The 14,507-nt window shown below is 43.9% G+C and overlaps 1 protein-coding gene across 1 annotated transcript in view; it reads right to left on the bottom strand.

Annotated features, from left to right (window-relative positions):
- NAPA (NSF attachment protein alpha) overlaps window positions 1-8,085 on the bottom strand; it is a 37,993-nt gene extending 29,908 nt beyond the window's left edge. The window contains exon 1 of the mRNA XM_089684238.1: window positions 7,797-8,085. Coding sequence (XP_089540364.1) covers window positions 7,797-7,894 — 98 coding nt within the window. The 5' untranslated portion in view covers window positions 7,895-8,085. The remainder of the gene's footprint in view (window positions 1-7,796) is intronic.
- Window positions 8,086-14,507: the final 6,422 nt, after the last annotated feature.

Raw genomic sequence — 14,507 nt, 5'->3', positions numbered from 1 at the left:
CAAATACAGTGAGGAACAGAAGTATCTGAACACCCTGCGATTTTGCAAGTTCTCCCACTTAGAAATCATGGAGGGGTCTGAAATTCACATTTATATATATTTATTTTTTTTTTTTTTTCAGAATTGTCAATCTTTTTTGTTTATAGTGCTAATAATAAAAAAACTCACAGGTGATCAAATATCACCGAAAGAAAGCTCTATTTGTGGGAAAAAAGGACACACATTTAATTTAGGTGCAGCGTTGCATGACTGCGCAATTGTCAGTTAAAGTATTGCAGTGTCGTATCGCAAAAAATTGCCTGGTTAGGAAGGGGGGGGTAAATCCTCTGGAGGGCAAGTGGTTAACGCTGCTACACCTGCAGGACACTTATGAGGAAATTGGCAGGGTCTGCATCGCTTTAAACGTAGTTTCCCTTTGGAAGTATCTCACCAAAAATGACATTTTCATTGCAGGGGATGCTCAAAATCTGACTTGTATCTTAGTGCAAACTTCTGGGAAAATCAGTGAGCCGATCACACAAGCAGGAAATGACCTTTCAGGGGGTGTTCCGTACCCCATCTGTATTTAGAGCACCTCCATGCTTTGCATTTTATTTTTTTTGCAAAGTGTGAGCTATCTAGGCAGTCATCTTCTCAGTCAGTCCCACCCATGACTGAAGTGATTGACATCCCCATCCTGTTCAGTATTGGCCAATCCTACTACAGTGAGAGGTGGGACAGAAGGATTTTCAGTCATAGAGCTGCCCATACACTAGACAAATTTTGTTAAAAAAAATTTGTTTAAGAATATTCATTAAACTTTATAATCATTAGTGGGCCAAAAAAAAAAAAAAAAACGACGCTTGCTTCGACCACAATGGTGAGAAAATTTGAAGGAGTAGAAAACATACCTGTGCAGCTCCTTCAGAGCTCTGTGCCGCGGCCGAGACTCCCGTGCGCGAGGGAGTGACGTCATTGCAGCTCAGCCAATCAAGCAGCCAGAGCCCGCAAACCCGGAAGGAAGGCCAGGTGAAGATGGAAGCCCTGTCAGCGGTGCTGGCGCACCATTGGAGGGCTTCCTTCTATGGTAAGTCTTTTATAATGTGCTAGTATACAATCCATACTAGCACATTATGACATTGTTTTGCAAGGGGAATTTTTTTTTTTTTTTTTCCACTACCGCTTTTAACCACTTCAAGTCCGGACATTTTCAGCCTCTTCCTGCTCAGGCCAATTTTCAGCTTTCAGTGCTATCACACTTTGAATGACAATTGCGCGGTCATGCAACACTGTAACCATATTAATTTTTTTGAGACAGATAAAACTTTATTTTGGTGGTATTTATTCACCACTGGGAATTTATTTTTTTTTGCTATGTAAATGAAAAAGTCCAAACATTTTGAGAAAAAAGTGTTTTTCTTGTAAAATTTTGCAAATAAATAATCTTTCTTAATAAATCTTGGTCCAAATGTATTCATCTATCTTTTTAGTAAAAAGAAATTACCCAAATTAGTTTATAACCAAAAATTATAATTTAATTTTTTTTAAGATTTTTATATTATGTATGTTGCGTTTTGTTTTTTTTTACATACTGTCACCCTAGCAGTACAGAGTCACCATAGTGACACTGTACTACTTGTGGGGTGTGATGATTTGTTTTTTTTTTTTTACACTGATTGCTTTTACACCCATAAAAGCTGTAAAAGCAATCATTTCTCCTTCTCTCTGGTAGCATTCTTGCAGCCATTGAGAACTACTGTGTGAGCTGTGATTGGTCACAGCTTATCACATGGTACAAGGCTGTTATGAATAGCCCTGTACCATGTGACCTCTGTGATCATTCGCAAATTTCACTAGTATTAGGCAATGATGTCAGCAAGTGACATCTTGCTTGCTTCTATTCATGTGATCACCGATTGGCCAGTCAGTGATCACATGTTCAGGACCTCACGCAGAGGTCCCGTACAGTGGTCGGTGTTCCTCTGTGTCCGGAGGCAGTGCATGTGGGGGCCGCTTATAAACAGCCACCCACTCCTGCACTGCTACCGTCCGGCCGTTTATGTACATAGGCCGGACGGGAAGTGGTTGTCAAGGTGCTACCTTTCCTCAGAGTTGGTTCTGCTCCATGTGCTGGCATCCATCTTAGGTTTCTGCAAAGCATGGTGGGAGCCTTTTATGCTTTCAGGCCTCTGCGGTCCATTCCCCACAAGGGTGTGGTTGATCATATTTAAGCCTGTTGTCTGCACTTGCTCTTTGCATTCGTGTCCTGTATGATTGTGTTGCAGCAAGCTCTGGTTCTACTCTCGTTGTTCTCCTGGAAACTGACTCGGCTTTGACTAAGACTATTCTCAGCCTTATCCCTTTATCTGACCTCCCGTTGCTGAACCCGGCTTGTGACCGGTGTATTCTTGCCTACCGTCTTGTACTGTCTGCCCCGCTGTTATCGACCCGGCCTGTCCGACTACCTTATCGTTTCCCATCTGGTTCCCACCAGCTATACGCCATTGGCGGCGGCCATTACCGAAGCTGGGGTTACTCGGGGGCCGCGACCTGGTCCCTGGCCGCGTCAAGTCCATCCCCACCATCAGGGGCCCTGGTGAAAGGCAGCCTGGGGCTTAGACTCCGCGCCCTGAGGGACTCCGGTCTGTGGGTGGTGGCTGTCGTCAGTCGGTGCATGCCCTACCATTAGGCCTGCCCGTCCATTCCACCGTGCCTGCCCTGACACTGGTTAATATTAGTGTTTTTTTGTTGTTGTTGTAAGTACCTGAATTTGTGTTGGTACCAGTCTCTTGCAGCAGAACTCAGACTGGAGGGAGAAGCTGCACAAATAACAAAACATTTGTTCTGCAGTGCAAGAAGCATGTTTGATAGAGAGAGCAGAGTGACAAGAGAGATGAGCTGCTTCTTCTTTCACTGTCCAGTCACATAAGCCATCTGCTAATCCGTCCCCCCACCTGACTCAGTGTAGCAGAGATGTAGACATCTGCCAATATCAGCAGTAAAAATAAAGGTAAAGCTAATGCTTTCAATAAGAATATAAAAGTAATATCAAACGGCATAGCAAGGAGGAGGATCAAGCAGCCTGAATGGTTTTATTTCCAGTAGTTGGAGTTTGTTAATGTTCACATATACAATGGAGATTGTTTACTACAGCAGCAGATTGTGGAGTAAAATAGCTAAGGACATTAATCCAATCACATCTCGCTGTGCTCTTACAAGGCCGGGGAATAACAAACTGCCCACTGCTGTAATCCTATTAGTGACGGATCACGGTGATACAGTAAACATTGAGCTTTTTTTCTGCACTCCATCTATTATTCATGGATCATCAAGCCTACAACTAAAAAAAGATATGTAAAACATCTAATAACGCCTACAAGTGGTATGTAACTCTACCCGTACTTCCATACAGAACATAATTAGATGCATAATTCGGGAAAATTTGTAACTTTGCTGCACATCTTGTTGGTCCGTGTTAAAGGAGGCCTGAGCTCTGGAAGGTTTTACCAGGCCATGTTTGGCTATTTAGCGCTGTGCTACTTTAACTGTTAATTGCGCAGGCATGCAACGCACCCAAACAAAATGTATACAATTTTTTCACACCAATAGAGCTTCCTTATGGTAATATTTTTATCACTATTTGTTTTTCTTGTGATTTGTAAATTAAAGACCGAAAATGAAAAGAAACACAATATTTTTTACTTTCTTCTGCAAAACATATCCAATAAAAAACTCAAATGTCTTCATAAATCTTGGCTAAAATCTATTCTCCTCAATTTCTTTGATAAAAAAAAAAAAAAATCCAATAAGTGTGTGTGTATATATATATATATATATATATATATATATATATATATATATATATATATAGTGTGAAAGGTATAGCACCTAAAAACTACAGTGTGAGTAATATATATATATATATATATATATATATTTATTACTCACACTGTAGTTTTTGGGTGCTATACCTTTCACACTATATATATATATATATATATATATATATATATATATATATATATATGTAGTGTGAAAGGTATAGCACCTAAAAACTACGGTGTGTGTAATAAAGAAAAATAATATATATATATATATATATATATATATATATATATTTATTAGAATTTTTTATTATTTTCTACTACTAATGGTGTTGATCAGTGACTTATAATGGGACTGCGATAGTGCGGCGGAGTAATCTGACGCTGGGGCCAACTGACTAACTGCTGCTGACTTCTCCATTGACATAAATACAGTGATAATACTATACACTGTCACTGTACTAATGACACTGGCTGGGAAGGGGTTAACAAATACGGTGATCAAGGGGTTAAATGTGTGCCTAACTACACTACTTATTGCCAAAAGTACTGGGACCCCTGAATTTACACGCACATGAACTTTAATGGCATCCCAGTCTTAGTCCGTAGGGTTCAATATTGAGTTGTTCCCGCCCTTTGCAGCTATAACAGCTTCAACTCTTCTGGGAAGGCCGTCCACAAGGTTTAGGAGGGTGTCTATGGGAAGGTTTGACCAATCTTCCAGAAGCACATTTGTGAGGTCAGGCACTGATGTCGGACAAGAAGGCCTGGCTCGCAGTCTCCGCTCTAATTCATCCCAAAGGTGTTCTATCGGGTTGAGGTCAGGACTCTGTGCAGGCCAGTCAAGTTCCTCCACCCCAAACTGGCTCATCCATGTCTTATGGACCTCGCAGGCTCGCAGTCTCCACTCTAATTCATCCCAACTTTACACTTGGCACAATGCAGTCAGGCAAGTACCGTTCTCCTGGCAACTGACAAACTCAGACATGTCCATCGGATTGCCAGACAGAGAAGCATGATTGGTAACTTCAGAGAACACGTCTCCACTGCTCTAGAGTCCAGTGACAGCGTGCTTTACACCACGGCATCCGACGCTTTGCATTGCACTTGGTGATGTAAGGCTTGGATGCAGCTGCTCGGCCATGGAAACCCATTCCATGAAGCTCTCTATGCACTGTTGTTGTGCCGATCTGAAGGCCACATGAAGTTTGGAGATCTTTAGCTATTGACTCTGCAGACAGTTGGCGACTTCTGCGCACTGTGCGCTTCAGCATGCGCTGGCCCCGCTCTGTCATGTTACGTGGCCTACTACTTGGTGGCTGAGTTGCTGTTGTTCCCAGTTGCTTCCACTTTGTTATAATCCACTAACAGTTGACCGTGAAATATTTAGTAGCCATGTCATGGCTGAATGGTTAGCACTTCCACCTGGCAGTACTAGGGTTGTTGGTTTGAATCCCAACCATGGCACCACCTGCCTGGAGTTTGCATGTTTTCCCTGTGCCTGCGTAGGTTTCCTCCTGGTACTCCAGTTTCCTCCCACACTCCAAAGACATGCTGGTAGGTGAATTGTCTCCTGTCTAAATTGGCCCTAGTATGTGTATGTATGAATGTGAGTTAGGGACCTTAGATTGTACGCTCCTTGAGGGTTAGGGGCTGATGTGAATGTACAATATATATGTAAAGTGCTGCGTAAATTGATGGCGCTATATAAGTACCTGAAATAAATAAAATGTCATAATACTGGTATACACACCAGCAGCCTGGTGCCACCACTGTCAAGGATTCCGATTTCACCCTGTCTTCCTTCCGGGTTCACTGTTTGAATGGCCAAGCCATGATGGCGACATTCCCGTGCATGCATCACGACTGCGGCACAGCGCGCTCATCGGATGGAGCACTTAGGTGTGCCGTTGCTTTACTTTTAGAGATTCTCTTCTACTTGCATCTCTGGAGCAGGATGTGAGGGGGAAATTGCTCAATGGTAGACAGCCCTCCAAAAATAAAATGGCGGGGGTTTTAACCCTTTCCTGCCCCATCCAAAACAACAAAGAGGAGAATTCCTTCCACTTTGGGAGATTTCCTCCAACTTCCTGTTAGGTCTCTGGAACAAGAAGTTAGGGAGAATTTCCCTAAAGGGACAGACACATCAAAAAAATAAAATGACAGGAGGCTTAACCCTCCCTACTCTATCCCAAAAAAAACAAAACAAAAAACAACTATCTAAGAAGGGAATTGATACACTTTGGGAGACTGCCACTTCTCCCCAATAGTAGTCAACCATTAATAAAATGACAGGAGTTTTTTTTACCCTTTCCTGCTCCGTGTAAAACAACTGTCTACAAGGGGAATTTCCTCAATTTGGGAGATTGCATGTGACTTCCTGATGCATCTCTGGGACAGGAAGTGCAAGGAAATTTCCCTAATAGTACACAGCAAAAAAAAAAAAAAAAACCTTTCATATTCTATCCAAAAACAACATCTAAGAGCGGAATTCCCTACACATTGGGAAATTTCTTCTAACTTGATGTTGCAACCCTAGAACAGGAAGTGTAGGAGAAATCTCCCTAATGTTACACTGACAGGATTAAAATAAAAGTTTTTTTTATTAAAAAACCTTTTTCTATGCCATCCAAAACAAAAGTCTACAAAGGGAACTACCTCCCGCTAGGAGATTTCATCTAACTTCCTGTTGTGTGTCTGGGACAGGAAGTAAAAGGGGAATTTTCATAATGTTACATAGCAAAAAACAACCTGACGGAGTTTTAAGCCTTTCATACTCCATCCAAAACAGCTAAGGGTGGAGTTGCCCTCACATTTGGGAGATTTCTCCTAATTTCCTGTTGTATCTCATCTCTGGGACAGGAAGTAAAGGAGAAATTTCCTCAATGTTACACAAATAGGGGTTTTAACCCTTTCCTGCTCTATCCAAAGCATCTAAGAGGGGGATTTCCATCACTTTGGGAGATTTCCTCTAACTTCTTAGTGTCTCTGGGGCAGGAAATAAAAGAATGTTTCCCCAAAAGGTACACAGCAAAAAAATAAAATAACCTGACACTGGAGTTTTAACCCTTTCCTCTTCTATCCAAAACAACTGTCTAAGAGGGAGATTTTCCACACTTTGAGAGATTTCATCTAATTTCTTGTTGCATCTCATCTCTGGGACAGGAAATGAAGGAGAAATCTCCCCAGTGTTACACAAACAAGGGGTTTTAACCCTCTCCTACGCTACCCAAAACAACTAAGTGGAGATTTTCCTCTGTTTTGGAGATTTCTTCTGACTTCCTGTTGTGTCTCTGGGGCAGGAAGTGAAAGGGAATATCCCTAAAGGTACACAGACATCAAAAAGTAATCTGACAGGGTGGTTTAGCAGTTCCCCCGCTCTATCCAATGCAACCACGTGGGGAATTTCTTCATTTTGGGAGATTTCTTCTCACTGCCTGTTGCATTTTTGGGACATGAAGTGAAAGGGAATTTCCCCAATGGTAAACTGCAAAAAAAAAAGGGCTTTTTTTTCGCACTTACCCTGCTCTATCCAATGTAACAAAGGGAGAATTCCCTTCACTTCAAGAGATTTCCACTCGCTTCCTGTTGCATATTTGGGACAGGAAGTGGAGGGGAATTTCCCAAATGGTACATAAACAGCAAAAAAAAAAAAAAACACAAGAAGGTTTTTAACTCTTCTGCAATCTATACAAAACAACTAAGAGGGGAAAACCCTCAATCTGGGAGATTTCCTCTCACTTCCTGTTGTGTCTCTGAGACAGGAAGTGAAGGGAAATCTCCCTAAAGGGACACAGATTGTATACAAACAGCCTGACAGAGATTTTCTTTCTTCTCTACTCCATCCAAAACAAGAAAAAAACCCCAAGTATTGTCTATAGACAGGTTGTTGTTGGACACCCCTCCCCCCACACCCAGATGTACACAGCAGTCACACACACTGAGATTTGTTTACAATCCGATCATTATACACATCCAGTCTCCATCACTCACCCGAACAGGCCGGAGAAGAAGGACTGGGAGGATTTCACTTTCTTCTCGGCCTCAGCCAGCAGCTGCATGGCCTCCTTCTCCTTGCCGGTGTTGTCCATGGCTGGGCGGGAGGAGAAAAGATAGGCCTGAGCCGGTGAGAGGGAACGGAGCCCACTAATAGGGGGTGGCGGGTGATCGGCGGGACCAGGGGAGCCCCGGAGGTAAGTGACAGCTCACCGGGATTGAGGACTCCTGCCCAAACGCTGACACAGCGCTACTTCCGCCCACACTACTCACGTGAGCCACACAATCACGCCACTTCCGCCCCTGGGTCGGGTCAGCTGATTCCTTTTTGCTCACATGACTCATTTAAATCCCCCGCACCCCGCCGCTTGTGTAGAGGAGCGGAGAGCCCGGGGTGTGAGCGGAGATCGGACGGTGTATGTATCGCTGTGTATTCGAGGCTTGTTGGGCTGCTTTGAGTTTCCTAAAATGCCAAATATCATGACGATTTGTTAGAGGAAATCATCTCAAAGTGAGGGTGACCCTGGGGTTGTCGCCTCAAAACCGAACACACATTAACGGCACATGTTCTGTGGCTCATTAGCAACTTGTTTACCGGGCATTTATACCACCTTTGTACCTAGGTCAATGTTCAGCTTTCAGCGCTGTCGCCCTTTGACAGTTGTGCGGTCATGCAACATTGTACCCATATGACATTTGTATAATTTTTTCACACAAATAGAGTTTTCTTTTGGTGGTATTTAATCACTGCTGAGTGTTTTATTTTTTGCACTATAAACAAGTTGAAGAAAATTTTTTTCTTTGTTTCTATTATAAAAGTTTGCAAACTGGTAATTTTCCTTTCACTGATGTGTGTTGATCAGGCTGCACAGATGGGCACTGATGAGGTGGCACGGATGGGCAGCACTGATGAGGTGGCACGGATGGGCAGCACTGATGAGGTGGCACGGATGGGCAGCACTGATGTGGTATGGATGGGCAGCACTGCTGGGCATGGATAGTCAGCACTGATGAGGTGGTACAGATGGGCAGCACTGATGAGGTGGCACGGATAAGCAGCACTGATGTGGTGGTATGGATGGGCAGCACTGCTGGGCATGGATAGGCAGCACTGATGAGGTGGTACGGATGGGCAGTACTGATGAGCACTGATAGGCTGTACTGATGAGGTGGCATGGATGGGCGGCACTGATAGGCCGCACTGATGATGTGGCATGGATAGGCAGCACTGATGAAGCGGCACTGGTGGGCATTGAGGAGGCATGATGATGCACTGATAGGTGGCACTGGTGGGCAGTACTGCTGGGTGGCACTGATCATCTGTGAAGATGTCCTCTGTGACAGTTGCTGGTTACCGGCAGTACTTTCCTCACGCTGTGAAAACCGGCAACTGTATTTACTCAGTGATCTGCTGTCATTGGACAAAGCTGATCATGCAGTAAAAGGCCGCTGTGAGTGGCCTTTTACCTCATCATGTGATCAGCTGTGTCTGTAGGACACAGCGATCACTGACAGCACCAGGTGCGTGCCACTGAGGGCTCACGGGAGGATGTGTTCTGGAAGGACATCATCTGCTGCCCTCCCACAACTGGACAACCGTGCTGTAGCTGTCATTCAGCTACAGCGTGGTTGGCAAGTGGTTAAGGTGGTAGTTAAACTCACTTAGTGCATTATCTGAAATACATTCGCCCCAGAACCTGTGTGATTTTTATGTATTCGGTTTTAAAGGGATGAGGTTAATGTAGAACTAAAGGCAAGGCTTGTTTGTGTCATTTTTGGATAGAGGGTTAGAGCCCCTGTTAGGTTGTGTGTGTGTTTTTTTTTTTTTTTTTTCCCCTCTGTGTCCCATTGGGGAGATACTCCTTCACTTCCTGTCACATAGCCAAAACAGGAAGTGAGGGAGTCTCTGGTTGTCACCAGAACTAGTGTCCCTGTTTAGATGAAATTCTCCTCTATTCCTGTTCTGGTGACAACCCTGAATTTGAGATTTTCTTTCACTTTCAGCAGTGATAACATTAGCCACTTGACCTCCAGAAGATTGTGATATTGTTGCAGAGATTTTTACACTAACTGACACTTTGTGGGAACCAGTGACACGAATACAGTGATCAGTGCTAAAAATATGCACAAACACTGTACTAATGACACTGGCTGGGAAGGGGTTAAACCACTAGGACAATCAAAGGGTTAACTGTGCCTAACAATGTGTTTTTTGTGTTTTACTAAGGGAAGTGATGGATTTTATCCATCACATCCTCTAACATTTACAAGGCAGAGCTCCATTCTGTGTGTTTACCCGACAATTGGTGGGTGCTGGTGGACATCCGTTCACCGGCACCCTCTGATTGGTTTCTGCTGTGAGTATTCACAGCACAAGGGGCCCACATGCACGCCCCCTGGGCAGAGATGCATAATGACTGTTTATATACGTGATTTTGCACAGGAGGGCCCCCTTGTAGCAGTATATCTGCCATGGGGCAGTCCTAAGGTAACTAAATAGGAAAAATGGGGTGAATCTTACTAAGGGCTCATTAGCATTAGTGGTTAGAGTGTGGTAAGCTCTGTGGTTGAGCTGAACTTTTATTGCCCCCCCCCCCAACTGCTACCCTTTTTAGAGGCAGCGGCTAAGGGTGTACACATGCCACAGCTATGATGCTTTGTTTCAAGGCTACAGCAGGAATTAAAGTGCATGGGGCGGTTCTGAAAGTGTCCCACAACTGTGTGCAATGCATGCGGTTGTGAGTATGAGACTTAGACCTTTAGCCTGGGGTTTACACTGATGCGGCACATGCATGTGATGCGCACAGGAACCATACCACATTCCTGTGCATTTCACATGCAATTACTGTGTGGTGCAATTTGTGCCATACTTTTTGTATGGCTCAAATCACACCGCATCTGCACCAAAAATGTGCAGGACTTTTTTTTTTTTTTTTTTTTTTTTTTTTACTCTGCACCAGAATAGGATCGCCTGGATGTTCCCACCCATGCAATCCGATTCTGCATATTGCACTGCATTTTGCAAACTGTTTTTGGAATGTCGTTAACTTAACCACTTTGAGCCGGCCGCACGCAAATGTGCGGCCTCCCGGCGTCTGGGTCTGGACACCAAGCGGCTGCACATTTGTGTGCAATTAGGAAAAATATATGTGCTGAGAGCATGCGCCCTGCACGCTCCCAGCACACATCCAGTACTCACGGAAAGGTCCCGATCTCCTCTTTCGATCGGGACCTTTCCCAGTCGTGACCGTGAATCACAGCGGTCACATGACCCTAAATCCCTGCCCCGCCTCAGGCTTCTGAAACCCTTATAGGGCTGGGGGGCACCTGCGCCAAGGGGTTAAAATACACATCCGCAGTGGTTCATTTGAAAGGGGTTCAATTATGATGCGGTGCAGAAATCGCACAGAAACCAGTGCAAATTCCGCATTGCATCAGTGTGAACCCAGACTGACAGTATAATTTCAGCCTGAACCTATCTGGCTTTAAAAAAAAAAAAATGGATACCCCCTTCCTAATACTTATGTTGACTAACCCATGTGTGACATAAATGTAAGATTAGGGTAGTTGAGATGTGATCAGTAGAAATATGTAATTGTAGATCTAGTTTCATTCCATGTTATGAAAGAGAAGTGTTCAGTATTCAGAGACATATGTTCACCAATTAGCATGTGAAAGGACAGAGCATCTTCTAGGCTGGAGGTGACACCTAGATGCCAATAAAACGTTGTCACCTATGTAGCCAGAGTTTGCCACCTTCTTGAAATCTAAAAGAAGAGCTCTAGCCATTTCGACTTCGGGAAGCCATAGGGGACAATGTCTGCCAGCTCTGATTTATATCCACAGATCACAGGAATTGATTTCATCTCTCATAAAAGCTCAAATATTAGTTGCGGCGAGATGAAAATAATTCCTTCTGATTGGACACATTTTAGGCTACATCTACATGTAAAACTGTATTTGTAGAATCCCAGAGAAACACACAAACTGGTTGTATGGCGCCCGATTGCGACAGCTGAACAATGATTGGTACTGTCACGATTGGAATGATGCGCTGGTGTTTGATATCTTATCCCTGACCCAGTGATCCAAACCGTTTCTGGCCCATTCGAGATTGGGCACTTCACAACATAGAACGTCCTGTGGGTTGGTACAGGGACCCCCCCCCCCCTAGGGTTGATTGGCCAAGGGCTGAAGTCCAGCCCACGTTCCATATTTTAATAAATTGAGGACCCTGAAGTATGGACGGTGTGATTCGTACGGAGCCGGTTCTAATTGACTGGTGAATCGCGGACTTTCTATGACTTGCTCCAGTCACAGGATAACTCTTGGTAAAAGTTTTATTTCTGTTTTTATTCCATTTTTATTTTATAGTGAATAGCCATTTGTGTGTCTTTTTGTATTTTCTGTAACTGTTTTTTCTTCGTACATGTTTTATGCACTGCCCACTTTTGGGATATTAAATCATACAATTAATAAGTGACTTCTGGGTACTTAAGCTCAGGCTCATATCTCCGGAGAGGTTGTTGCATTGTACTGTCTATGTGCTCGGTCTGAGTTCATTGTCAGTCTGTATGCAATTGCACTGCGTGTTGGCAGATTGCATGCAGATTGTAAAGTAGCAAATCTGCGTGTGTGTGTGCGTGTGTGTGTGCGTGTGTGTGTGTGTGTGTGTGTGTGTGTGTGTGTGTGTGGCCCAGCAGACCAGTCTGCGGAAAAACTGTTGGGTGGTGGCAAGCTACCTTTTGTTGTGTGTGTGTGGACAGTGGAAGAGTGATTAACACCAGGGTTATAGCTTGTAGGTTAGCTGGAGGAATCGTAGAAGGGTGTGTTAATTGCTAGACTGCTCCCTAACCCTTAGAGTGCACCAAATTGTATGTTATATTCTTATCTGCCTGTGTGTGGTCAGCCAGCTGGATTGGAGTGGAGTCTCCCTCTAGTGGTGACCAGCGGTAGTGCGGGCTGTGAAAGTGTATCACGCCCAGTGTTCTATGCTCAAAGTCCCCCTAATTCCCACTTTACCCCAGTCACAGACCGCACCTCAGTTAGCTAGTTGCTGTGGGTGTGCATTTTATCTATGACTCCATATAGGAAAGATGTATATTCTTGGCTATTTTCAACCCATTCTGGTCCAGCCATGTGATCCCTTTTCAGTCAGTGGCAGCTGCAGGGGAGAGGAGGGAGCACTGACAACAGATGGGCCTCAGGAGTCTATGGGTATTAACAGCTGTTGTTGGAGTGCTTTCTGCTCTCCCCTGCAGTTTCCACTGCCTAAAACGGGGTCACATAACCAGGCAGGAGTGACCTGAGAATAGGTAAGTATATACATCCTTCTTGCACATTCTTGGCATTTTTCAGACTAGTCAGGTTTAGGCTGGAATTATACTTTAAAAGAATAAGTTCCCCTATATCACCTTGTTACTGATGTATCATTATTTTTACTGAGAAATAATTTTGAAAAAAAACTCCCTGGCATTTCTGGCAGTGGCCATCTTGAGTAACAGAAGATAATTAATTTATCATTTACTTCCTGGAATCTATCTGCCCTTAGCTCAGGCATAGGCTGAACTGAGAACCCTCCCTCCCCTCCTGAAGCCTCCTGGGATGTATGACATCATTTTGCCTAGGCATGGAAACCAGGAAGTAACTGAAGAAATGTAAAACAAAAAAAACTTTTAAAATAAGTAAATGTGATTATACTTTCCTATCCATTTACTAATGCTAGCTGTGTAAGGATTAAAAATAGTCCATGATGATTGAGAGAGTGAATTTCCACTTTAATCAGACAGTAGGAAGAATCCTCGCTACTGTACCATTGTACTCTGACAGCGGGAAATCCTCCTCTGTCAGGATACACTGATCGGCACTGTCGGCTGAACAAGCTCCACCCATAGCTGTCAATCCTATCCACAGGAATCAATAGATTTTTGCTGCTGGGATTCGGAGTGTGGCTAAATGCCCCTGCGGAAGGAGCCTGCATAGCCATTATTAGCAGATTTGTGATAGATGAGTACAAGGCATGTTATATTTTCACCATACAGAAACATGGATTGAGTTCATGTATGTGGACAGACAGTGGCTGAAGGAGATCAGCAGTGCTAATATGCAAGTGGGTGGAAAAATTGCAGAACCGGTAGTTAACCACTTTAACCAAACCCGTTTATGTACATGGGCCGGATGGGAGCAGTGCAGGAGCAGGTGGCTCTTTATAAATGTCCTCCACATTCCCTGCCTGTGCGCATTCCCTGCCTGTGCCCGCTCCCTGGGACACAGCGGAACACCAATCGATGTACAGGACCTCTGTGTGGCCAGTCAGTGATCACATGAATAGTAGTAAGCAAGATGTCACTATATAGGAAAAAACTAAAAATCCCAGTGATGAATAAATACCACCAAAATAAAGTTTTATCTGTCTCAAAAAAAATGCTAAATTCACATGGGTACAGTGTTGCATGACCGCGCAATTGTCATTCAAAGTGTGATGGCACTGAAAGCTGAAAATTGGCCAATCAGTGATCACATGAAGAGCTGTCACTTCTGACATCATTGCTTCCTACGTGTGAAATCTGTGAATGACCACAGAGGTCACATGGTACAAGACTATTCACGACAGCCTTGTACCATGTGACAAGCTGTGACCAATCACAGCTCTCAGTATTTCTCAATGGATGCATGAATGCAGCCAGAGAGAAGGAGAAATGATTGCTT

Source organism: Staurois parvus, unplaced genomic scaffold (assembly GCF_062004578.1).
Source record: "Staurois parvus isolate SC_StPar_1 unplaced genomic scaffold, SC_StPar_1.0 ptg000340l, whole genome shotgun sequence".
NCBI lineage: Eukaryota > Metazoa > Chordata > Amphibia > Anura > Ranidae > Staurois > Staurois parvus.
Note: the sequence above shows the minus strand (reverse complement) of the source record. Positions and strands in the feature narration are given on the sequence as shown.